The following is a 25090-nucleotide window of genomic DNA, read 5'->3' as shown; positions in this document are numbered from 1 at the left end:
GAAATGAGCTGAAGCTTTAACACATCATGCCACATAAACTTGTAGGTGGAAGGCTTGTTGGAAAAAAAGTCACAGCAAATCTAATCTTGAAATACTGTAATTTGAATCTTGAGCACATTGAGGTGGCAGTTAAAAAGAAATATTCTGAGGAGGTTCCAGCTCCTGTCCTGGTATCAGGAAACTTATGCATTTAAACACATTTCTAAAACAAACTATTGAAAATAAGTGAGAATAGCTGAAGTGCACTGCTGTGAGCTGTATGTAGTTATTATTTTGAACTACTTTATAGTTCCACTTTTTGCAGTAATACAGTCACTGGCCTCTTTATTAGGTATCCTTTGCTAGTAACACGTCGGACCGCGTTTTCCTTTAAAACTGCCTTAATTCAACGAGGTGCTGGAAACATTTCTCAGAGATTTTGGTCCATATTGGCTTGACATCACACAGTTACTGGAGATTTGTTGGTGGACCGCTGTGATGCAGATCTGAGCTCACTGTCATAATCAAGAAACCTTTAATCTTTGTGAGATGTTATCCTGCTTGGGTGCACTGTGGTCACATACGAATGGACATGGTCAGCAACAACACTGAAGTCGGCTGAGGTGTTTAAATGATGCTCAGGTGGTACTGAGGGGGCCAAAGTGTGCCAAAGAAAATACTTCCCACACCATTACACCAGCAGCCTGAACCACTGATACAAGGCAGGATGGAGTCTTTGCGTCATGTTGTTTATGCCAAACTCTCGCCTACGGTCTGAATGCTGCAGCAGAAACAGAGACTCATCAGATAAGGTAATGGCAGCTGTGGTCTTCTGCTGCGGTAGCCCATCTGAGATCAGCAGAAACACTCAGATCAGCCTCTGACACCAACAATCACCCCACATGCAAAGTCATTTAAATCACCTTTCTTTCCCATTTTGAAGCTTTTAAATTTTAGAGGTTGTCTTGACACATTCTTCATGCTTAAAATCCCTAAATGAGCAGGTGTACTTAATAAAGGGGCTGGTGAGTGTATACACAATGTAACTAGGCATCAGTTATGTTGGCAAATTTATCTGACATTCCGACAAATTTCACAATTACACTGAAAACAGAAAAGATTTGAGAAATTAAAATAGTTGTTTCCATTTTTAATAAATCGTCTAAATGTGTAAAAACAAGCTTGAAACTTTTTAAAGAACAGCTGTGTTATTTTCATTTGTTAAATCAATTTTGTTGCGTATTTTTTATTGAATTTATTATTTTCAAACTGTTTTTAAAAACTTAATTAGGACTTTTAAATCATTCTGATATATTCTACATGGTTTTTTTTAAACAAGCATGTATAATTAAGGATCTGAGCACATCTTCCATGACTGCACTGCCTACATATACTCCACAATTCAGTTGTGGCAGAGCCATAGAGTCTGAGCAAACTTCTGCTGACAAGAAACCAAAGTGAGGCTGGAAACAGTGCACGTTAGTGCATCATCACAGCATGCGTTTTTCCTATGTAAAAAAGGCGAGATTGCTTCACTTTATCCCTCTGTTGTGCTTTCTTCTGTTGTGGAAATGTTCCGTTAGAATCTTTTATGTTATTTCCTGTCAAAAAAGAAAGAAAAAATAGAATCATTTCCTGAGAGATAGACAAACCCACACTTTACTTGTGCGTGTGTGTGCGTGCTCACATGTGTGCGTGGTATAAAGAAAGAGGAAGACTGTAAGAGCCAACCCAGAAAGGTTAGAGGTTAGCGAGAGAGCTGCTATCAGTGTAGGTAAACAAGTGTAGAGAAATCAGAGAGCTCGTACGCCAAAGCTCAGGCTCCCTGAGCAGATATTTGAACCTGCGAGAAGCGAGGATCGTAGGAGAGGCTAGACAGCTTGCCTTACCTGTGCTCCCAGTCCAGAGCATATGTAGCAAAGGCAAGAAAAAGTTTTCCTGTAGTAAAGAGGAAAAAAAAAGTTAAAGTGTGGAAAGAGACACTTTGGGAGCAGAAGAAAAAGAGCATCTGGGGGAAGAACTGTGATGGAAAACCTGCCCGTCTATCACGGACCCATCGGCAAGGACGAGGGAGAAAGGCGGCTGGGCCAGGACGGCCGAGACGGGTGCTACCTAGTCCGCAACAGTGACACCGTGGAGGGTGTCTACTGCCTGTGTGTGCTGTGAGTACAATCAAAGAAAAAAGGGCAACATCTGCTTTTCTTCTACTTCTCTAGGCTGAGACCTCATAATCACATCAACACATACATAATCCTGTTTTGTGCTGTTATAGAGATTATCGATCCCCTCACGTTTAGAGAGAAATGCAAGCGCAAAGGCAATACAGCAATCGGCTGAGTAATAAGTAACTGTGGTCTCTTAATAAGCATCAAATAAAGATCCCCAAAAGGAGAAGTGATAGTGACAGTAAGAAGAAACACTGAAATACAAACTCATGTTTCTGTTTATGTGTGTTTGTATGCAGATGCCAAGGATACGTCTACACATATAGAATCCACAGAGATGACGCAGGCTCATGGGCGGCAGAGGTAAGACATTTTACTATTAATATTTCTTTTTTCACCCTGCGTCTCGCTCTTTAGTCTGTGCTGTGCCTCTTTCCACTCCCTCCCCTCCCCAGAAAAGTTTGCAGAAGCAGCTGCACACATCTGCCTCGCTTATTGGTTTAGAAGTAGTTATGGTGCTGGTTGTAATTCAACAAGCTGTGGAGGCACAAACATGTGTTTTGTTTTTTTGAGGAGTGACAGCACTGAGAAATGGGTACGCTTCTGCTTTAGCAATAACACCCAGTGAGATCCATCTCCCACCCACCCCCACCTCAAATTTTGAAGATGCCACAGCATCAGCATATACTCCAGAGACGGAGGGGAGGGGGGATGCAGAATTGCATTTGACAGCATTTCTGATGGGATATGTAATTGAGCGCCGAGGGCTGGCAAACACCCCGGGATTGGGAATGTATAGAGACATCTGAAGGCCGCGTCTATCTCCGACGACTGAGCGCGACGCTCTCGTAGCGACATTTTAACCTCGCTCATTCTCACTGACGGCGTCAGGCGAGCAGATGGGGATGGATTGAAGGATTGAAGGAGAGCGGTGTGCGTGTGTGTGCATGTTTGGGTTTCGGTGGGGAGGCTTGAATTACAAGAATTCCTCTACAAGCTCGATAACAGTTTCCATTATTCATGCGCAATATCAATCACTCTAATGAAATATTCTCAGGAGCAGAGGTAACACTTGTGGCCAGAGACAGGAAACATCCAAAGTGCTGTGCTGGGCGGGAGAGCTCCCCACATTTGATTAAATGATTTTTTTTATTTAAAAAACATATCCAAAGAAAGCAGTTTTCACCGTTGTACTTATTTATTTATTTATTTGCAGTTTGATTGATGGGGCCGAATGAAAACACATAATGCATTTTTTTTAAAGGCCTTACTTGACAAAATTATAGTGCTGTAGTGGTTTAGGAATATTAAACGCCGGAGTGACAGCTGCGGGCAAACAAACAAGTGCAGGGAGGGGGTGGAAAGAAAAGAAAAAGAGAAAGATGAGTGTTTTCAATTAGAAATAATGCAAAGCTCCCTGTGAGAGAGAAAAATGACTTTACTAAGCTATCATCATTTCTTTAAAAGATATTTGTGTGTGTTTTCTAAGTTTTATTTCAGTGCTACTCAGTTACAAATAAGGCTCTTGAGATAACTGGACTGTTAAAGCATCTTGTGGTGCATTAATCCTAAAATAATGCTTTTTATTGACTTAAAAAACTATCTAAAATACCCACAGGAGAGGATGTTTTCATAGGTAATTGCATCCCGTATATTCCCAGTGTAGCTTTTAAACTCCTTGAGTAGATCATCAGTATGTTTCCCTCCCTTCCACAGCACTTTTTTTTTTTTTTTTTTTTTTTTTTTTTTTTTTACAGCTCTTATATATATTTTTATTTCTTCCGCCTCGTCTTATTTATTCATCTGTCCTTTTACTTTGGATTACTGAACCCAGATATGCAAAAAATGTATAATTGACACCATCCCCAGTCCATCCCCGCAACGCACTTGTATTACTGCCTCCACTGGCAGCGTATCTGATGTCTTTTTATAAGGTAAAATCTGCGAGAGCTCATTTCAAGGCGGCTCTGTCCTGTCCTCTTCATCCCCCCACTGGGGTTTTGATGTGGAGATGGGGAAACGCTCTGAATTCTCCTCTGCACTTCTTCTACTTCTTTTTCCTCTCTCTCTCTCATGTTTCAGACCACTCCTGGTGTGCAGAAACGATATTTCCGGCAAATCAAGAATTTGATAGCAGCTTTCCAGAAGCCTGGACAAGGAATTGCCATGCCTCTGCTCTACCCTGTCACCGCTCAGAGACGGGCGCAGACACACACAGAGGAGCCCGGTAATAGCCTGTCGACGACGGAGAGCAGCCCAAACCCTTACTTCCAGCAGCGGATGCCACATGCTGCACAGGGACAGAAAAACAGGAACAAGAAGGAGGTGCGACAAGCTTTTGGTTAGGGGCGAACCCTAAGCTGCACCACTGACCTCATTTCTAAGCAGAAATACTGCCAGGGCACCATTCCTGCTGTTTGCGTTTTTTTGCATAATGTGCATCAAGTAAATGTCATTTTTCCCCCCCCATTTGCTACATTGAGCTCATTTAGGCTCCAGCAGTGACTCAGATCTCAGCCTCCTACTTTTTTTTCTGCATATGCAGCACAGAGAGTGCACCACCCCCCCCCCCCCCCTCCCCTCTCTCCTCCCCTCTTAACTTTCTGGGATGTAAAAGATTCAGCTGCAGAACCATTAATATCCATTACTGCATACATAAGCTGACAACAAATATTGTGCTCTGTTTTCTTAATGCAATAGAGTTGTGTGAGCGGCAAAGAAAATAAATGATATTGGCTGAAATAAACTCTTTTAAATAAGGTCATGCACACACAGCCGTACACACCCGAGCCTGCGTTTGACATAATGCTGAGGGGGAAGGGGGGGGAGAGAAAAATTCAATTTGACATATTGGAGTGCTGATTTCCACAGAGAGAATGCTGACTACTGGTGTGTGTGCGCGTGTGTGTGGGTCCATCATTCACTCGTCTGATTGGCATTACATGATGAAAAAAAAAATGAGAGAGAAAGAGGAGCTGAAAGAGGAGAGCATCCATTCAGCGCAGACAATTCTTCAGTGCAGCGGTCTCCTAGCAACCAGACCCTCCATCTTTTCACCGCGGAGATGAGGTTGGACAGTATCTAACGGAGCATATGGTTTCGAAGGGAAGGTGCATCGCGGCCGATCGGCAGAGTGCTAGTCGGGAATGTATATCACCTGCTCGCAGTCAGAACATATGCATTGTGTGTGTGTGTCTGTCATCCGCGGCCCGGGAGAGGAAACACAAACAATTAATGGTGGGCAGATGGTGGAGCGATGGCGGGAGGCGAGTGTGTGTGTGTGTGTGTGTGTGTGTGTGTGTGTGTGTGTGTGTGTGTGTGTGTGTGTGTGTGTGTGTGTGTGTGTGTGTGTGTGTGTGTGTGTGGGGGAGGCGATGGGGGAGGCAGACGGACAGGGAGGTGGATTAGCAACATTTAAAAAAAAAGAAAGAACTTTTTTACTTTCTTTTTTAAACTTTTTTTGTGGGGAGAGGCTTGGAAGTGGTTCACATGTAGTCTGATTGGCATTTCCTAATGAGAGGAGACAAGCTGGAGAGAACAGCACAGCCAACTCCAGGTCCTGCCCCTTCTGCACTCACCACCCACTCGCTGAGCCTCAGCTGTCACATTTCTTTTTCCCTTTCCTCTGTGCTTTTCTCTTTTTTTCTCCCTCTTTCTCCCCTCCTCCCCTTTCTTCTTCTTCTTCTGCTCCCTCTCCTCTGACAGACGACGCAGGTTTTCTCGTGCATATCTCGGTTCGAGCCATAATGATGGGTGATAATGACAGCACAGATTTGAAAAGTTACAAACTCCCAGAAACAAGAACAAAGAGAGCACAACAAATGCGTGGAGGGGAGGCGCTGAGACGACGTGAACGAGAGCGAGCGGAGGAGAGGGGCAGAAATAATAAGTAAAAACGTCTATGAAATCCCAGCCAGCGATTTTGGTAATTCACACATAATAACTTTAATCAGCATTGTAACCCAATAAAGTCAGATTTTTCAGCGAGAATATTTACTATAGCCATGTATAATTCTTTGCAAAAATGTAACTGTTTTTCTATTGATTAACAATACTGACACTTATGAACAACAGAACTTCCAGTTGAGCACTTCTTTTTTTTCAGTGTGAGAAAGCACTGGCTATATACATTCTTGATTTTTAAGTATACACACTCATACAAACTACTGTTGGAGCACACCAGAGACGGAAAACCACAAGAGCTTTCCTTCTCTAAAGGGGGGGAAGTGTCAGAGTCGACAAGGCCTCTCTTACACAATATGTAAACGATAGTATATCCGAGGTAAACCATGTAGGAACTCAAATGGCAAACCGGAGAGCTCTCGATTCGAGTCACGAAGAGGATTATTCACTGGCAAAATCCTAAAAGTCTTCTTCCCTACAGTGCCGTGATGTTGAGCAGAGTCCAGAAAATGATGAACAGTGTTGTTGAAACAGCGAATGGCAGTCGGTCCGTCGGCGAGTCGGTCAGTCAGCGAGTCGGTCGGGTTGATCAGAGATACAAAAAAGCAAAGCCACAGCCAAACCACACTGCTTGTGCCACTGTTAGAAATTGGAGAAACTGGACGATAATAATAAAATACCATCATTTTGTCACAATTAAAGGCATTTGGAAGTTTTTTTGTTTTTTTTCCCCCACACATTCGCTCTTCTTCTTCTTCTCTGATGTCGTCTTCTTTTTTTTTTTTTCTCCCCCGATACAGTATAGAAACAGTAGAACAAATCAGAGTAGAGTAGAAACAGGCAGTCTTTGGTGGGTGGGGGGCCGCTCGTGTGTCTCTGTTACCTGCCCCCCACCTCGCTCAGTGTCATAAAGTGGATGTTGGAGGGGCAGTCAGACAGCTCCGGCTGCTGCTCTATAGGCAGGGAGTAGTAGCCGTCGTAACCCTGAACGCGTCCCCCGGACAGCAGCTGCTGCTTCTCAACCTCGCTCCACGCCCTGCTCCCGGCGTCTCCCGCTTCCACCCTCCTTTTCTCCTTCTCCCAAGCTCCCTCCACCGCCCTCTTCCTCGCCTCCTCCCTCACCCGCGCCCTCTCCTCCTCCTCGCTCCCGCCGTAGCGCACGCACAGGCACAGAGACCCCTGCTGGAGAGTGATGTCGGCGAAACGCCGAGTCCTGCCGTTCACCGTCGCGCTCATTTGAGACACGCTCACGTTCACGCCGCTCTCCAGGACACGGCCCCCGACTCCCAGCCCCAGGGCGAGGTCTTCCTCGATCGGCCGCGACTGGAGGAAGTGGTGGGTGTCGCAGCCGTGCACGGTGAAGCTCAGCCCCGTGAGGTGGACGGCGCCGTTCAAGATGGCCGCGACTCTGCGGCTGTCCTCGCTGGCCACTCCGATGACCTCCGCGCTCACTCGGCCGTGAGAGACTGCAAAGCGGATGCTGGGGCCGAGGATGGAGGGCCGGGAGCCGAAGGGAGGGGGGTGCGCCGGTCGGTGGCAGGTGGAGCCCACGGGCTCAGAGACCAGAGGTAACCTCTCCAGGGAGATGAAACTCCTCAGCTGGCGCCGCAGCTCGCACTGGATTCCCAAAACCAACTAGAGAAAAACAGAAGGACTCATTTATTACAGCGTTCTGCATGACGTACAGTCACATGCTTTTTTTTTACAACACATGATCCACGCTAGATATTTAGACACGTAGAAAACATGAAACACTTCGAGAGGCAAACCTCCACCAAGACACATCACTGTCTGGGCAACTTTTAGAAAATAGCATCATATTTTATTTGCAGTTTGCTTTGCTCCTTTTAAACCAACTTTAGGAAGTTTGGAAATGCAGTAAAAACAAGTGCAAAGTGCATTTATTTTATTTGTTGTGTTGAAAACCATTTTAATATACTTCACATACTTTGGAGTATATTTATTATTTTTTTTATTACATTTTGTTGTTCAGTAAATTCCTTTTTAATATTTAGTAATGAATAAAAAATTATTTGATCACACGTTTATTTAAAAAAATATTTAAATAAATATTTAATAAAGGGTTATAAGTTGTTGCTGTAATGTACAGGACAAAATTAACAAACTATTCTCAAAAAGTATGACATCATGTTCTGGTCAGAGTGAAAACGTATCATCATTTTACAGAATTTTAAAGAAATGTGCACTGATGTGTCATGACACTGATAACATGTGACAGACTGTGGTAGCTATAGGCAGTAGCTTCGTACTGGCTAGCTGCCCGAGCACTAGAGTGTCTTTAACACTACTGATAATGTCTAATAGACATCAGCAAAGAAAATCAGATAAGGCTACTCGGATTACACAAACATTATGTAGGAGCAGGTCATGGATACTAAAGTACTAATGTAAATAACTGGACATGAATAACCTGAACTCATAATATAATATAATATCATATCATATCATATAATATAATATAATATAATATAGTAGTATATATTATATTATATTGCATTTCTATAAATACTTTCTTTAAAGAAAGAAAAGCAGATGTGAAACTTAAAAGTGAGGAGAGTAATGAATGAATGAATTATTAACATTATATTTAGAATCCACCCATATCAGTATCATTTCCTTATTGTTGCCAATAAAAAACAAAGCCAATATTTTAATCAAAGTTTTGAAGATAAGACCTTTTATCAAAGTTTGACCTTATCTGATCTTGAAGAAAAGGTCGGTGATATTTAAAATCCCCACATATTTTTCCTTATATGACGATATGCTGTCAATAAAAACAACGGCAGTAGGAAACATAGTTTTAATAAATAGCTAACATAAAAAGCTGCATAGCATAGTTATGCTTGACCTTCAGATCAATCTAGAGGTCAAATATAACTTTACAAGGTACTTTCTATATGTTGAGAACACCCATCACGTTTCTATCTTATAAGGATTTTCTCATTAGGTTGACCTTGAAGTCCTCGTGGATGTAAGAAAAATTTTAATGTGTTAGAGCTACGTCCTACGTGTCTCTGACAGGAAGACAAAACGCCCATTTACATCAACCAGCTTAAAACCCACCAGTTAACACAACATGCTTGGACTGCAGAAGTAAACAGATGCATGAACAGGAAGAAGGTGGCCCAGCTTTAAACCCACAAGGTTTGAATACAGTAGCTTGCTGCTGCATGGTGGCTGTGGCCTTACCATGCTGTGTACAATGCTATAAAACCGAGACACAGAGACCCTCAAACGCTCGTGTCAATTTACCTTAATGACAATCAGTCTATGAACTAATTAGTAAATCAACTAATAATTTCAGTACCCGTACTCATTCTGGAGAACATTCTCATAATAATCAACTCAGTGTTGATTTTCATCCATATAGCCGATTAGGAAGAATCACTAAGGTCATAAAAATGCCAGATAATTAGCAGGTAATTTGAGTTTTCATGCTTCTGCGGAGGACTCTCGGCCTGATCTCACACGAAGACCCAAAGTGTTAAACGAATTAGATAAATGAGTAATTATGAAAGTGTTAATCACAAGCACTGACATAGGCTATGTCTCACACAAACACACACATATATATATATATGACATATCTTTATGAAAAATAGTGTTTCACAGTCACATTAAAGACTCTAGTACATTTGAAAAAATGTTATACATATAGTTTAAATATACAAAGCATTACCACAGGCACACAGTGTTAGATATTGAAAGAATCTAGCAGCGGTGTGATGCCCACCTTGCTGGAGTCCCAGTCCTGCATCTTGGTCGGCGCCTTCATCAGTTCGTATGTTTGTTCCATTCTTCCCACCTCAGGCTTTGGGAAACCGGGGACCACGTTATGAAGTTGAAAGCCAAACAGCTGCAGCCAGCTACCGATGTCTGGACAGGAAGAGAGAAAATTGCACGGAGGGAGAAAGTTTAGAATTTAATGTGTATACTGTAAAGCAAACAGAAAGTCACGAGGGCAGGGAAAACAACACCTCGTATGGGAAACCACACAATGCATGAGTGCAGCGTGCGGCAGAGACTGGTCTGCTGGTGTGCGCGCGTGTCCCACAAACACATTACTTGTGTAACAAACAATCCCGCTGCAGGGAAACGTGACAGGCCAAATGAATGTTCTATTAAGCAGAAGGACAGACGCCCCCGCTGACATCCTGTATTCATCTTCGACTCTCCTATCCCATCTCTTTCCCTCGTTTCAGTTTCTATTTTGTCTCTCGGGGAAACAGTATGTTCTTGACAGGCAGAGGGAAGAAAACACAACCGGCTGTGTTAAAGAACAATGTGATCAGAGGCATGGCTGTCCTTTCTGTTGCCAGTAAATCCTGTCTGTCACAGCTTCACGTCTCTGACACCCAGCACACCTGTGGTTAGCAATGTGGCCCATTCACTCATTCTTTATGGCAGATGTTTCCCCTGTACGTGCGCGTGTAGGAGTAGGTGTCACTGAGTGATCTATCTTTCTGTATCACTTAGTTTCTGTCAGTCAGTCAGTGATTCACTTTTGACTTGGCAGCAGTGTGTGTGAGTATGTCTGCGCATGTGTGACGCTCACCTGTTGTAAACTGTGTCACCTCCTCCACCCTTCCGACCGGGCAGTTGTTCTTGAACGCGTACAGGTTAAAAGGCTTCGGCTCCTTGCTCAGCTCCCCCCACAGTTCGTGATTCGGTGAAGTCCATCGGCCCGCTAGCGTGTCATAGTCCCGCCTTCCCAAGTGGACCAGTCTTGTGAAAGGATCGTACAAGCCTCCGTGGAAGCCGATGACAAGCTGGAAGTCTGGGTTGGTGTCCTGGTAAACCTCTCCGTAGGGGGTGTAGAGAATCTCTTTGATGAGCCGCCCCTTGCTAGAGAAAACCGCCCTCGGGCTCCCCACGCTGTCGCAGGCGACATAGTACTCCTCTCCGCTGCTCAGCTCCATGGCGATAAGGTGGCCCTGGAGGTCATAGTACAGCGACGTGATCAGATTGCTGCTGTGGTTGTACAAGTGGCTGACCCTGGTAGGGTGTGACAGATCAGCGTAAAAGAACTGCAGCTGCTCGCCCTGGCTGCTCTTGGTGGCCACGCGGCGGCCCAGTCCGTCGTAGCGGTACCACACGGTGCGCTCGGTCACGCGGTTGAAGACGCGGGTCAGCAGGCCGTTGGAATTGTAGTCGAACAGGTCGTTTGCTCGCTGGCGGAGGAATCCGTCGTCGTCCACGCCGTACTGCAGCTCGCCGAGATGCGTGATGCGATCCCTCTGGTCGTAGCGCAGCGGCGTGAGCCTGAAAACAAACGTCAGACCCTGAGTGATGTTTACTGCACGCTGTACACAACTACAACTGTGCATCAGTTTTGTTGGCAACTGCTCATAAAATCATGTTAGTATGCAACAAATGTAACCACAATGTAACCATGATTCTGGTGCCAAATCTGTGCTAAAGTTTGTCTCAGCCCGTTTAATGGTTCACCCGGTCTGTCTGCACTCAGTCTCATCTGTCGTTCAGGTTCTGCTCTGTGGCCTTTCTGCAAACTCATGAGCAAATGTGAAAAACTGGAGGCAGTGGGGAAGCACCAGCAAGATCTCAGTACATAACAAACAGATATCACCGATTAGACAGCGTAACAAAGGTGACATAACAAAGGTTACAGTTGATGGGTTGAAAAACAGTTTCCAGTTCCATAACTATCGTTTAATGTAAACAAAAAATAGCCTGTAAGTTTCTCATTGACTCAGTTCTCATCTACAGACATGACATCCTCGAACACCTTTCCTTCTGCTTAAAACACTCGTCACACACCAAGGCAGTTAAATGTAAAGTCAGCACTATCATAAACGACTCTCACACCCACTCATTCCAATGAGACCACTGCCATAAGGTCCCTGCAGCCAGAACCAATACTGTCAATACTGCTATATGACAATCATTTACACATGTGTGTATATAAATAAACAATGTCTTATTTTGCTATTTTATTGATTTCCTCTGCGAGCCATGGTTAAGATATTTATCCACTGCCTTGCAATGGATAATAAAGATTTCTGAGCTGATCTGAATTATCGATTTATTAATAACAAACAGGCAATTTGTTTTATATTCAATACTTTCTGTACAGTAAATGGGTATCGTGTGCCAACATACCTTGCACTGGTTCCGTGGCTAAGTAGATTAATGTTCCCATTGAGGTCGTAACTATAACGCCACTGAGGCCGCTCGTTGACTGAGGCGCTTTGCAGCTGGCTGTCTGCATCATACTCGTAAGTGTAACGGGTCACATTGCTGTCCACGCCCACTCTGATGTCGCAGGTGGTTGTACGTCCGGATGAGTCGTACTGAATGGTCATCCAGTAGGCGATGGACTTGAGGATTTCATATTGGACCTCCACCACCTGACCGTAGGAGTTGAATACCTTGGTGTGCTTCATCAGATGGGTGGTGATCACCTAGACAACCACATATTGAGTCCATGAAAGTGTCACATCAAACTCGTGGGCTAAAAAGTTGCTTGTTTACACATGCAGCACGCTCTGGAAACAAAATTGCAACAAATTGCACAAGCTTGATTATTTCACAGTCTTTTAAGTCTGTTTGGACGTTTACAGACTCCCATGTGACTCTTTAGCCGCTAAATGCTACATTCATGAGCCTGTCTGTGTTGTCTAGGTTAGATTTATTAGAGCCACAAGTAAAAACAGCTGACTGAAACCGGAAACAAAGTCGACTAAAACGCAGGCCAAATCAATGAGCTGAAAGACGCTAAAACACTCCACTGAGCTGAGCAGAACTGCAGAGTCAGACTTTATATTGCACAGTCACATGATTATTTTTTAAATGCGGAAACAGCTGATTGGTGCAGCTTTAAAACGTCCACATTTTGACTACTGATAACATAACTGGTGTGACTTCCTACCTGGTTGAGGTCGTAGAAGATGACGCTGAACTTGCCAAACTGCTCGACCCGCCCTGACACATCAACATAGCGGTACAGGTCAATGGGCAGAGGGGTCTCATTGATGACGGCCTGCATGCTAGTGACTCGAAAGTTGTTGTAGCTGTAGTCAAATCTGGCATTGACCAAGCCTTCTTCGCTGAAGCGGAAAATCTGCCGACTCGTCAGGGGACCTACGCAGAGGAACCGGAGCAGATTTACATTAGAACCCCCTTAACAGCGTTTATAGAAATATACAGGGACATGAACTGTACACACAGCACACATATAGCCCTTACAACTGGATGTCACACCGCCCGCACAACCCTGCCTAATTAATTTAAATCAAAGCCTAATTCGCCGTCATTAACAGAGACACACACTGCGCAATCCATTCCATCTTAACTATCCCCGCACCTCTATGGTATTTCCTGTGGTGACCTTTAATATGGAGAGATAATGAAATCTAAAGACAATAGCCATGATGGGCCAATGTGCTCCTTAATGTCAGAGCATCAACTTTAACAACACCATTCATCACATCTGCTCCTAGCTTCTGCAGCCCGGCCTCCGTTTGGAAAAAAACAGGGCCTGCTAATGAAACACCATTACGCTGCTATTTGAGATGACTCTGATTGCAGTTAAAATGACTAAGTGCCTAGCTTTGGAGACTGTAGAGAGCTGGATCAGCGTTACATCTTTCTATTTTTATTTTCTGTGGAATGTTGATTCTAAACCTGCGCTAATGGGAAAATGGCAGAAGTACTGAGAGCGAGGTGGAGGCTTTTCCGCAGCCCTGGGGAACTCGCAGTCTGTTCGTCTCGCTCTTCTAGCTGTCATTTTCCCCCAGCTGTCATCGTTCCCCCTTCTCCCTTTCTGTTCCTTTTTCCTTGTCTCGCCCACCACTCTATATCCCCATCTTTCTTTTTCCGGTGCCACACTTTTCCTTGTCTCCTCTCAAGGGACAATTACCACTATCTCTCCTCTCTCCAAGGCTCCGTTTGTTCTGCTGAAATGAGATCAGTTAAAGGAAGGTGAGAGTCTATTCACAGTGAGGGCAAAGCGATAAACACACACACACACTCACACACAGCTGCGCCTCGCAGATTAGTGACAACTGATGGTGGTGAGCCAATCACAAAGCTATGGGAAGTGAACCGGCAGCAGAGACGAGAGCACTTTCCATGACCCTGGACCGACTATGGAACTTAAGGGGACTGCTCAACTGTATTAACAATGGCCGTATCCTAACATGCTATATCTGCAGCCGCAGCGATGGCGTGCCATCGTCGATAGCGCCGCCATTTAGAAAACGCCTTGTCTCACTCATTTTCTCCTTCAGCACTGACAGCATTGTTTAGTTATATTAAGTTCAGCTATGGTTTTTTGATTTCCTGCCTCCTCAATGAGAGCGAATATGAACCCAGCAAAGTGCTACTTTTAGTGTTCAGACATGCAACAACAAATGCACTATGTCCACACCTAGCTCACCGCATATAATTTTGCATTCAAACATTCATTTGTTTGCTTTGATCAGGAAGTCTTTTTGCGGAGGTGAGGAAGAGACGACGTGGGTAAGAGCCGGGGGGTGGTCTTGAATTTACAGCTGTGGTAGACCACAGTCTCTTCCACTTGAACATGCCTTGCCCTACTGAAACTTCTAACTGTGGCTGCATCAGTCACAGATGAAATAGCACGACGTCTGACTCAAAGCCAGACTACTGAATTTGACATCACTCCTGAAATCTGGCACACTGTGCACAATCACTTATATAGACTTTAAAATTTTGCTCCCAGGATTGATTTATGATCCTTTTGCACGTTGTGAATATCTAAAATGTGTTTCTGTCGGCTGCTTTGAGCACATGATGTGTACCATACGTACCTGTCTGCCTGTATCGTATGGAGCTTATGAAGCCGTTGTGGGTGAGATGAATGGTCTTGACTGTTCCAGAGGCTTCGTCATAAGTGAAGGTCACCAGGGTGGAGTCATAAACCACCTCCGAGAGGCGAGCCGCAGCTGTATACCTGACGGGGGGAAAAAACGCATTGTTGAATAGATGATCGATAAGAAAGTTATGTTAAAATAAAAGTACCTTCTTTTTAAAGCACACTAGGATGCATTTAATCTTCAATGTAAGTAAACATGCTATGCCACATTAATAATACACGGATCCCTTTGGGTCGCTAAGTTGCACCATCCTTCAACATTTCATCAGAAGCAGACCAGCTGCTGCGGCACTTACAGCCTTTCAAATCTTGAAAATGGGACCATTTATTACAGTATCCTCATCCAGGCAACGAGTATTAAAAATGTTAAATGCCATAACGCTGCCTGAATCAGTCCTCCGACTTTCATCAAAATCAGATCAGTTTGTCTGACAAAGTGCGACGATAAAAAAAGGTGTGACCTTTAATCGGTCCAATCAGTGTGATTTTGCAAGGACGGATGGATGTGTGCCGCGCATTCTAGTGTCCGCTAGAGTTGGCGTAATTGGGCTTTTAAAGACGATCAGTGTTATGTCTTTGTACGGAGCTAAAACAGCAATGTGCCACACCTGTAGATGACACTCCTCCCTGTTCCCAAGTACTGAGTCCTCATCAGGCGCCCGTCCAGGGTGTAGTCCTGGATGAAGGAGGCTTGGCTGTCGGGCGGGGCGTATATGTTCCTGTAGTAGCCGATGGACAGCAGCGACTGCAGGGTGTGCTTCACCATGCTGGGCATGGTCACAGCGACCAGACGATCCGTTTGGTCGTATTCAAAGACGTAGCGCCGCTGGCTGTGCAGGAGCAGCATGATGGACTGTGAGAACACACAGAGATATGCACAGACAGTTCTAACACACTGCAGCTCTGTGGTTTCATGGCTTTCTCTTTTTCTGTCTTTTGCACTTTCTTTTTTTAAATTCCAATGTCATTGGGTTAAAACTTTCTCCTCAATAAAAAATAAATAAATAAATCGTCTCTTCAAAAGCAACCTTGGTTTTAGTTTGAGACCGCTTCAGTTATTCACTGAAAGCTATTTAATTATCAGACGTACGCGTCGAACAAACAAAACGAGAAAAAAGAAAAACCGTAATTGGTTTTCAGACAGCAGCGTTTTTGTTTACCGCTGCTCTCCCCCTTTAAAAATCTCCGTAGCTATTCAAACAGTTTCAGCTGCACTAAAACAATGTTCTCTTTAATGTCTTTATTCAACTGAAAGGTATGATATTAATGTCTTAATAATACATGAAGGTGGTATTAATTTCTAGATGGTTCTGTAATATAAGCTCATTTTCACTCTAATTTTGTCTTAGACCAAAATCCTTGACACTAAATATATTTCAGACTGAATATCATGTCATTAAATATTTCAATTAATTTCAAGAGCGGAAATTATACCTTCTGGTCGCTCTCAGCTTAGTCACACACATTGTTTGAGTTTCTTTGACTAGAAAAATTCCTTATAGCGAATATAACTTCTAAGCATCTGCCGGAGGACGACGAGTGTTTACTGCAAAGACTTTACTGCTGTTTTCTTTTGAGAAAATCTATTTGCCGAACCTTGAAACATGCTCGAGTTATGGAATCGATCAGAAAGAACACACCGTCTGCCTTTACATCGCTCGGCTGTGCGCGCTGTTGCAGTCGTGAAGACACAAGGCCGCGTTTAAAAGGTCTGCCCAACCATTAAGCTTATGGCAGATCTAATATTCGCCCTGCAAACTGATGTTCATAACCTAAATGGAAAGCCCCTCAAACTGAGGGAAACACATTAAAAAGATGCTTGGTAATATAGCACCTGTTACTGATTTTAATATGCTTTCACTTCTTTACTTTCGTTTCCCACAACTGAGGCGCTTTTTTTGGTTTGCCTTTAATCTCAGCGCCGGTTTCGGATAGCAGCACCAAGAAAGAAGCGTAAGTGGAGAAGATGTGTTAGATTTCTGCAAGCAGCAAAGGCAAGAATAAAACGGCGACAGGAGCCCTGAAAACAAATCTCAGCGGGACCTCATCACAAGCTGTCTGTCACGTTCGTTTCAAACGTGCTTTTCACTCACTCTGTCTGCGTACGTGTAGCTCCAGATCTTGCCGTTGACCCAGGCTCTGGACGTCACCCTGTCATTCTCGTACTCCAGCCGCTCAGACCATTCTCCGCGGTGGATGGCTGAAAGCAGGCCTCCACCTGAATAGCTGATGTTTACTTCAGTGTATTTGCTGCTGGGTGACCACACGACAGGCCGGCCCAGCTGGTCATACTGAATGTGGAGGGTGAACTTCCTGTGGTCATCGTATATCTTCCCAACTCTGGTGCTTTGATCAAAGTCTATGGACAGCAGGTTCCTGTTATGTGCCTGGAAAGCAAAGCAGTAAAATGTCAGCTAGTGGCAAGAACAAAAATAGAAGCTTTTTTTTAACAGCTTTAAAACCATCATAAATGGTGATTGAAGCCGCAGACATGCAAATATATGAATGAAGTGGCACGTCTGAGAGCAGCAAAGATTTCATTAGTCCAGATGAATTAATTGTGACATTTCCAGCAAACCCCGGTCTGCATTTATAAACAATAAGCTGCCTGGCGAACAAGTTAGAGAACCGTTTCCTGGGGAACGCTAATTAATTGGTGCACGTAACATAAATGCCCTTTTCTCAGGAAATCTCCTGTTTGTGCTTTCATCGCCACTGCAGAGGTGTTGCAGTCTGTGCGTGTGGAAAGTACAGCTAACAGGTTACGAGTCATTTGACCTATTATCACCTCCGCTGACATCATCAATCGCTCAAAATCTACCGTATTGCACAACTCTTAGCACTTAAAAGTGACACTTTTTGTCCCCCTGGTTAAATGTCAAACTGCACAGCTTAATCCAGCGTACTCCTAAACTGTTGCCGGGCTGCTTATTTGATCCATTCATTTGGGATTCTGGGATTTTCGTCTAGTTGCGTGCATTCTCCTGTTAATTCCCAATGCCTTTGTGCAACACTGATGCCGCAGGATTGTGTTTTATATATTATCACAGTTGGCGTAATAACAGGCAGATGATTTAGTGTTTTACCCTGAGCCTGCGTTCGTAAGTGCTGTAGTTAGTCTTGCTCTGCTCCTTCCTCTGCCTCCATTCTATCAGGCTCGGGGCGTGGTCTCCAGGCAAGCTGATGTTGCAGCGGCTGGCCGTGGGACTGACTCCACCCCCGACGCCCCCGGGAGGAGGGGCTCAGTGCTTAGCGACAGCTCCATCCCGCTGGCCAGCGTCACCAGAAACGACCCGTCAGCGCTGACTCTGTACGAGCTCTGAGAGTGATCTGGAGAGGGAAAGTGTGAGTGTAAGTGTGAGTTGTGGGGATGTGGAAGGGGGGGAGGGTGGGTGTCGAGGGTCGACCGTTTGTCGTGGGTGGGTCAGACACACACACAAAAAAACCACACGCACAGAGATGCAAATATGCAACAACAGATGAGAAAAAAAGAAGTGTGAAGAAAACATCAGTGAGTGCGTGTCAAAAAAAAAAAAAATCAGCCTTGAGAAGAAATCTGTGAGAAGCGGGCTGCATGAATGCGATGTCTGGCTCTTTGTGTGTGCGTTTTATTTGAATTAATTGCTTAAATCACTGTGCTGAGTGTTTTTTTTTAAAGCGTTCTCTCTGCAACATTAGCATTGTACTGCATCAGCTATTACATCTTTAGAAAGGAGGAACTCAGGAGACAGATAATGAGAGAGAGAGAGGGGGGGGGGGCAATGAAAGGAGAAAGAGAGGACAGAGAGAAAGAAGGAGAGGAAGGTGGGGTATAGCAGCTTTTCACACATTGCAAAGCATTCTCAGAAACTGCTCTTTCATTTCTACCCTGCTCAGAGTTAGGCTTCCACACACTTTTACACATGCCAATATGGCTTTGTCTCATGGTTAAAACACAATTAATACAAAAATGTAAAAAAAGAGGGGTGAAAATAACCATAAAACTATATTTTAACCATAAAACTTAACGCGGCTAATAAACCGGATAGTAACTTCTATTCCCTCCGCCGCCGTAAAAAAACCTATTCTGTACATATGGTTATTGTTGCCTCAGAGGCAGGCGAGGACACGGTGAAATTGTGGGCGGCGGAGAGAGAGGTGGTGCTCGAAAAATAGTGGGTCATTTCAACTTTTTTCCCTGGCAGCTCTGTCACACTGTAGCGTGGCGCACATGCATGTGTTTGTGTGCGCGCGTGTGTGACTGAGCGCGTGTGAGTTGGCGCAGATTTTCCCTCCCTGCAGTCCTGTCAGTGTGACAACTGCAAGAAAGCAATTAAAGGGATGACATGAGAAGAAACTGCTCCCATGAGTGGCTTCTTCACTCCACTCTCATTTTCTCCTCTTCTCATCTCTGCCCTCTTTTCCATTTTTTTTCTGCTTTGCCCCAGCAGTTGTTAAGGCATTTCACGAGTCAGTCAAATGTAGCATGTTTTGTGTAAATAAACAGCACTTTTTTCTCCCCCCGCTGCCCATTCGTCCGGTTATGTAAAGAGGTCATATCAGATCTGTATGTGAAATTATTTATAGAAGCGGAAAAATGCTTACTTAAAGCTGTGAATCTCCAGCGATGAAGAATGAGAGAAACGCAGGTCAGAGTTTCTGACTTAAACCAGAATAACAGCCACGTTTGGCGGCATAAATGTTTAAACATCGCTGTAACCTTACGCCCTGCCCTTGTCTGTGTATGTGGTGTATGGTTTAGTGCCTCTTCACATGACTCATAAACAGCCTTGTGGCAAGTTGCTGGTTATAGAAGCTGAGGGTGGATGCACAGTTCAGAAGCTGTAATCTTTTCTCTGTATCAACCAGTAAATACATAAAACCAATACACCAATACACCTGTGGCTGCGCTGCACAAACAGTCTGAATAATGAGCTGTGAGAAATTTAAAAGGCAAAAGCGCAGAACTCATTGTGATGCTGCACCTTGTCTGAACATGTAGATGGTGTCACTGGCAGACAAGTTTGTGCTGGTGACAAAGTTCTCGCGGTTGGATGCTTCAACCTCCACCCGAGACCAGCGCTCCAGGTTGCCATGGAAACCGCTCACCTCCGCCGTCGGTAAGGTGATGTTGGTCACTCGACCCTCGCTGTTGTACCTTGGAGAATAAACACAAAGGCAATAAGCAAACAAATACACACAGATGCGCGCACACACATGCACAAACACGCGCAGAAATCCATCGCTCGCAGGCAAATGAACACAGCCAGGCCCGCAAAAAGCACGCAGGCACACATATGCACGCTCCCGTGTGCTAGCGCGAGCTCGCAGTGAGTGTCAACTATGATTTATATGTGTAATTATCCAGCTGTGGAATCTGAGACAGAGACCGGCTAGGCAGTGGTGAATAATTCAGACAGATGTGTTTTTCTGCCTGGACTATATGTGCAATACTAAACATGCATGTGTTCAAAGAGTTGCAGCAGACGTCCTTCAGCTAATCAGTCACTTTAAGTAAAGACTCAAAAGAAGAAAAAAGAAAAAAAAGTCCCACCGCCCAATCCCACCCCAGGCCTTCTCCAGCTTTGGTGATGCAGAAGTGACCACCAGATGGCACTCACATTTCATACCCCTAACGTAAACTGTGTCATATGAATACACATTCATGCAATGCAGTGTTAGCTCAAACATTCAGAGTCAGGCAACAAAGCGAGAACAGGAAGGAAGGAGAAGAGAGAAAGAGCGGGGACAGACAGAAAGAAGATCGCAATAAGCAGATAAAGAGCTTTATAAATAAACCGCAAACTCACTCATAAACAGTGGTCCAACTGTTCTCATCACTTTTGGTTGCTAGGAGACCTGTGTTGCCATGGTAAGTGATCTGGGCGATGTCGTGGCCTTGGACGGACACCTTCCTCAGCGTGCCACTGTTACTAAGGGACAGCCAGTATACCTGTCCGCCAGGTAGAGCCAGCCAGAGAGGCACTCCGTGAGCGTCCCTCCTCACCTGGAGGCTGTGGCCGTCGCGGCTCGTCACCCCCGACAACTGGCCGTCTGTGCCGTAAGAGAAGTTGTACAGGTAGTGGCCTGTGATCAGGTGTTTGGTGTACAGGTGGGAGCCATTCTGTCAGAGGGAGAGAGAGAGACACTGTTGAGGATTCGGCTTCTGCAAATGACAAAACCTGTAAATTTAGTAACTATTAGGTAGTCTGAGACTAGTGATTTGCTAATTTTGTTGCATCAATAAAACAAAATGATTCCAAAAACAATGAAGTATATAAAGAGAAAGGTACACACACATTAACCATAACTACTGTGAATGATGGGGTTTATTTCTTTTAATTATATATTTAAAGATGAAGAAACACGTTCATTTTAGAGCTTAGAATATGTAATGAATAACTGTTAAGGATTTTCTTTCCCCTGTATGAAATTTTAAAATCACTTTTTGAAATAAGAGTTTCATTTTCTCAGGCAGAATGAACCGTTTTGTTTATTAAATGATCAGAAATAACAGGAAAGGCCAGATTTCTGCAGCATAAGGCAATAGGCTCACTATCTTGTGTGCATCGATCATGCTTACTGTCGTGCTTAGTCACCCACAAAAGCCCATTCTGAGCCAGTAAACACCCTGATTGGATTAAGCTAACCTAGCAGACATTATTTGATCATTCAATCATTCAAAGCTATTAGAACGAGACTTGAAGTGAGGAATATTATTTTTGTGAAATGCAATCCAAAATCATCCCAAGTTATTAAAGTTTAGCCAGTTTACCGCCTTTATTCTTTATTTTTCTCTAAATGGGTCATATTAGAAAGCTAATGCTAGCTTTGTTAGCTGGTTCAGTTAGCTACCTTCCTAACAGGCCCAACTAGCAGTTACTGTGTGTCAATTATTAATAACTAATTTTCTCAGACTCAATTTTGTGTACAAATGAGCTTGCGTGGCTTAAATTCATTTTAATTTAGCAATGTGTAAATCCAAGTAAACACTTGAGTTAGTCAGTCTGTTAAATTTGCTAATAAATTATGAATTTAAAAGACAATTCTCTGGTATCCAAATATTTTACATGCTAATACACACATTAGGCATTGTGATAAGTACCTGACTAAAGAGATAGAGCTCCTGGTCCAGAGGTGAGCTGATCTCCACCAGTCCGGCTGGGCTGGGCTGGGGCTGGTTGGGGCTTACAGCTCTGATCCGGATATTGCCCAGATCAGCAATATACAGGGTGCCATTGGGGGCCACTGCCAGAGAGGACGGGGCTTTGAGACGAGCGTCACGGGCGTAGCCTCCGTCTCCTGATAGGAAAAACAGGAACTTGTCATTTCGGCGAGGACAGGAAAAGCTCTTTATCAACAAAATAGCATAATTCAAAGCAGCATCGGTTCTAACCACACTGAGAAATACAAATCGTTCTCCAGCAAAAGCGAGAAGTCACAACCAGTCCACACGCAGGTTGGCAAAATACGAGGATCCCATGGTGCCGCTTAAGCGGTTATCAGTTTGGCTCAGGACGTGGACTTGTTGGGATATGGTAACTTCCCAGTGGAGTGGATATGACCACCTTGATAGTGACCTCGCTCTTATCAGATGGTGGTAGTAGGTGACTGAATGCATCCAGACGTTTTTGGTTGCACAGCAGGATAATAGCTGGGTGAAGCCCTTTAGATGTTGTCAGCAGTAGGCCTGGGGCCTCTGATGGGTCTGTGCAGACAGCAGGGTGGCAGTTTATCTCGCGACAGCATGCGCATTATGTGTGTATGCTTTTGTGCACGAGCGCGCGCGGGCTCGCGTCCGTCAGTACCGGCGGGTGTGCGCTCGCATACGTGTCCGCGTTCAAAGACACTGTGTGAGTGTTTACGGCGAAGGGATGGAAACGGAAAGCCTCTGAAGAGAGTAATCATCTGTTAACAGCAAGACATGATTGAAAATATGCAAAGTACAACTCAAGGAATAGGGATGGTTACAGCCCATTGGCTTGTGGCATGGGAGAGACACTTCCCTCCATTTTGAATAGAAAAGAGACTGATTTTTATGAGCAGAATTAAATGATAAAATCACATCCGCTGACACTTACAATGAAAGCACGGCCTAACTGTCAAAAGAACATCTGCTTATTTGTTTGGTCCTTTCCTTCTTCCTTTTATTGCATTTCAGGTGCCCTTCCATGATACAGCAACCGGTTAAAACATTCGACGTGTGGAAGTGAGCATTTTCTTTCACCAGCTGTAATTTGAATGGATTTGAAAGGTTTCTCCTGAGCTGGCTGCTACTGAAATTTAGCTGGAGGTCTCCACATAGAAGAAGCCTTCCTATGAATACAAATATAAATACATCGACCCACACACACACAAGCATCCACTTTGTGTTTAGCCAACACACAAACACTCACAGTCAAGTCGTTCTCTTAATTCTCCAGCCTGACATTATAGACGGTCCTTTCGTTCATGTGTATTGTCATCGTTTATATAAAAGTCATTGTCATATTTTTTATTGTTTTTCAAGGAGAGTCTAGGCGGATCTTCCTCGACACGAAGATTTCAGCTGACTTTAATAAGTCGGGGAGGGAAACAGTGCTAATAAAATTATTGTCCAGCAGGGACGCACAGGGCAGCCAGATTTACCCACTCAATATCAAGATATACAGACTAAATCAAATCCTCTGAGCTTCACAATGCTCCAGTTTTTGTTTCCTCTAAAAATACTTCTGAAGCAGGCCGAGTATGATGCCACCAGAATTAATTCTCAAATGCTTTTGCATGTTTTGTAGAGCTCTAATCCTATTAAGCATAATCTAATACGTTCACATTACTTAATCCTGCACTCCTCACATAACAAGTGTGCGTATGTGCGCCTGGTGACCCACCAGAGAAGCAGTCGCAGTTGGGGTCTATCTTGCAATCGCAGTCCGTGGGGGCTCCGGAGATAATCGATATCTCGCCGTTGGTTGACACCTGTGGAGTTTTCAAAAAGCGACATGTCACAACGTGCTGCAGGAGGCCACCGTTAAACAGAAGGTAATGTTCCACAACAGCCTTTGTGATGTCTCGTCTCTCCGGCAAACAAGATAATGATGGCATTTTATATAAAAACCTGCGCTGATTGACGATATCGCTTTGCGTGTATCCGCTGTTCCTCGAGCCAAAAACATCACCGATGATATCTTTGATGCCTTTCCGTGAAGTTTAGACAAACAAAGGCATTATGCATCTTGGATGTATGACACTATTCCCTTGCTGACTGATTGACAGATCTTTGGAACATTAAGTCTCGCTCTCCAAACAAATTAAGCTGATTGTCCTGATGGGGAGGCGAGCTGCAAATGGAGGTGAAAACTGTTGCAACAACAGCTTGATTTTGATTAATCTTGGGAGGGCGATGCTGCTTAACTAGCCCGAGAGGACCGTGCATTGTTGGAAGATAATTGTCGAAGATGATATGTTTGATGAAGACTTGCTTTTAGCAACTTTATGATTCCACGGGGAAAGTTTATCTGAGGTGTTTATTATAAAGCCGTTCCCTACTGCAGCTCGTTTGTTTGCATTGCCAAATTGAGAAGACCCCATGTTTCCAGTCTCTGGGAAAAAAATAAGTAAATAAGCAGAGTTCCCCCAAAACTACTTTCCAAAATCTCTATTCATCCATCATCTGAGAGGAGAGAAAACTTTACTCCTAATTTTAGGTTTAGAAGGAGAATTTCATCACCTTGACCTATAAAATACTCGAATCTAAGGTTTTACAGATCGGGACATAATAAAAGCAGGTAGATACAACCACAGATGAATAACAACACAACATATTATGTCAGTGTTCATTTAAGCCAAATTTAGAAGCAGTGAGTGAGGAAACAGTACAGCCTTACGTACAGCTTCAATAAGAATTAGAGGGTAAGTTGCAGCCATGTGCTGCTAATCAAATTCACTTTGTTCATTTATCATCAGCAAGTGTGAGCACCTGTATGAAAGCAGAAGCTTTGGCAGTTTGCTGGTCTGGAGGAAGAACAACCTGTTGCTTCCCATCAATCAGAGAGAAAGAGTCACAAAGGAAAAACATTCAAGACAGCTGCTAATCTTCACAAGAGTGGAAGTCTCAGCAAATTCACCCGAAGGTCAGTCTATGCATTGCTCAGAGAAACCGTAAAAACACCCAAGACCAACATGTTAGACTCCACAGACCTAAATT

The 25090-nt window shown here is 44.1% G+C and overlaps 2 protein-coding genes across 2 annotated transcripts in view; one reads left to right on the top strand and one right to left on the bottom strand.

The window, feature by feature from the left end:
• The first annotated feature begins 1662 nt into the window (after positions 1 to 1662).
• sh2d1ab (SH2 domain containing 1A duplicate b) lies at positions 1663 to 4521 on the top strand. The gene is made up of 3 exons (XM_003445906.5): positions 1663 to 2141; positions 2444 to 2507; positions 4227 to 4521. Exons 1-3 carry the CDS (start codon positions 2005 to 2007, stop codon positions 4488 to 4490), a joined length of 465 nt encoding a protein of 154 aa, XP_003445954.1. The 5' UTR covers positions 1663 to 2004; the 3' UTR covers positions 4491 to 4521.
• Positions 4522 to 6064: 1543 nt separating this feature from the next.
• Positions 6065 to 25090, bottom strand: part of tenm1 (teneurin transmembrane protein 1) — a 186462-nt gene continuing 167436 nt past the window's right edge. The window contains 14 exon segments of the mRNA XM_025898021.1: positions 6065 to 7682; positions 9802 to 9944; positions 10624 to 11330; positions 12189 to 12490; positions 12958 to 13169; positions 14861 to 15003; positions 15534 to 15778; positions 17019 to 17312; positions 18012 to 18155; positions 18158 to 18255; positions 19890 to 20062; positions 20715 to 21028; positions 22010 to 22206; positions 23775 to 23862. Coding sequence (XP_025753806.1) covers positions 6927 to 7682; positions 9802 to 9944; positions 10624 to 11330; positions 12189 to 12490; positions 12958 to 13169; positions 14861 to 15003; positions 15534 to 15778; positions 17019 to 17312; positions 18012 to 18155; positions 18158 to 18255; positions 19890 to 20062; positions 20715 to 21028; positions 22010 to 22206; positions 23775 to 23862 — 3816 coding nt within the window. The 3' untranslated portion in view covers positions 6065 to 6926.

This window comes from Oreochromis niloticus, linkage group LG2 (assembly GCF_001858045.2).
Source record: "Oreochromis niloticus isolate F11D_XX linkage group LG2, O_niloticus_UMD_NMBU, whole genome shotgun sequence".
Taxonomy (NCBI): domain Eukaryota; kingdom Metazoa; phylum Chordata; class Actinopteri; order Cichliformes; family Cichlidae; genus Oreochromis; species Oreochromis niloticus.
Note: the sequence above shows the minus strand (reverse complement) of the source record. Positions and strands in the feature narration are given on the sequence as shown.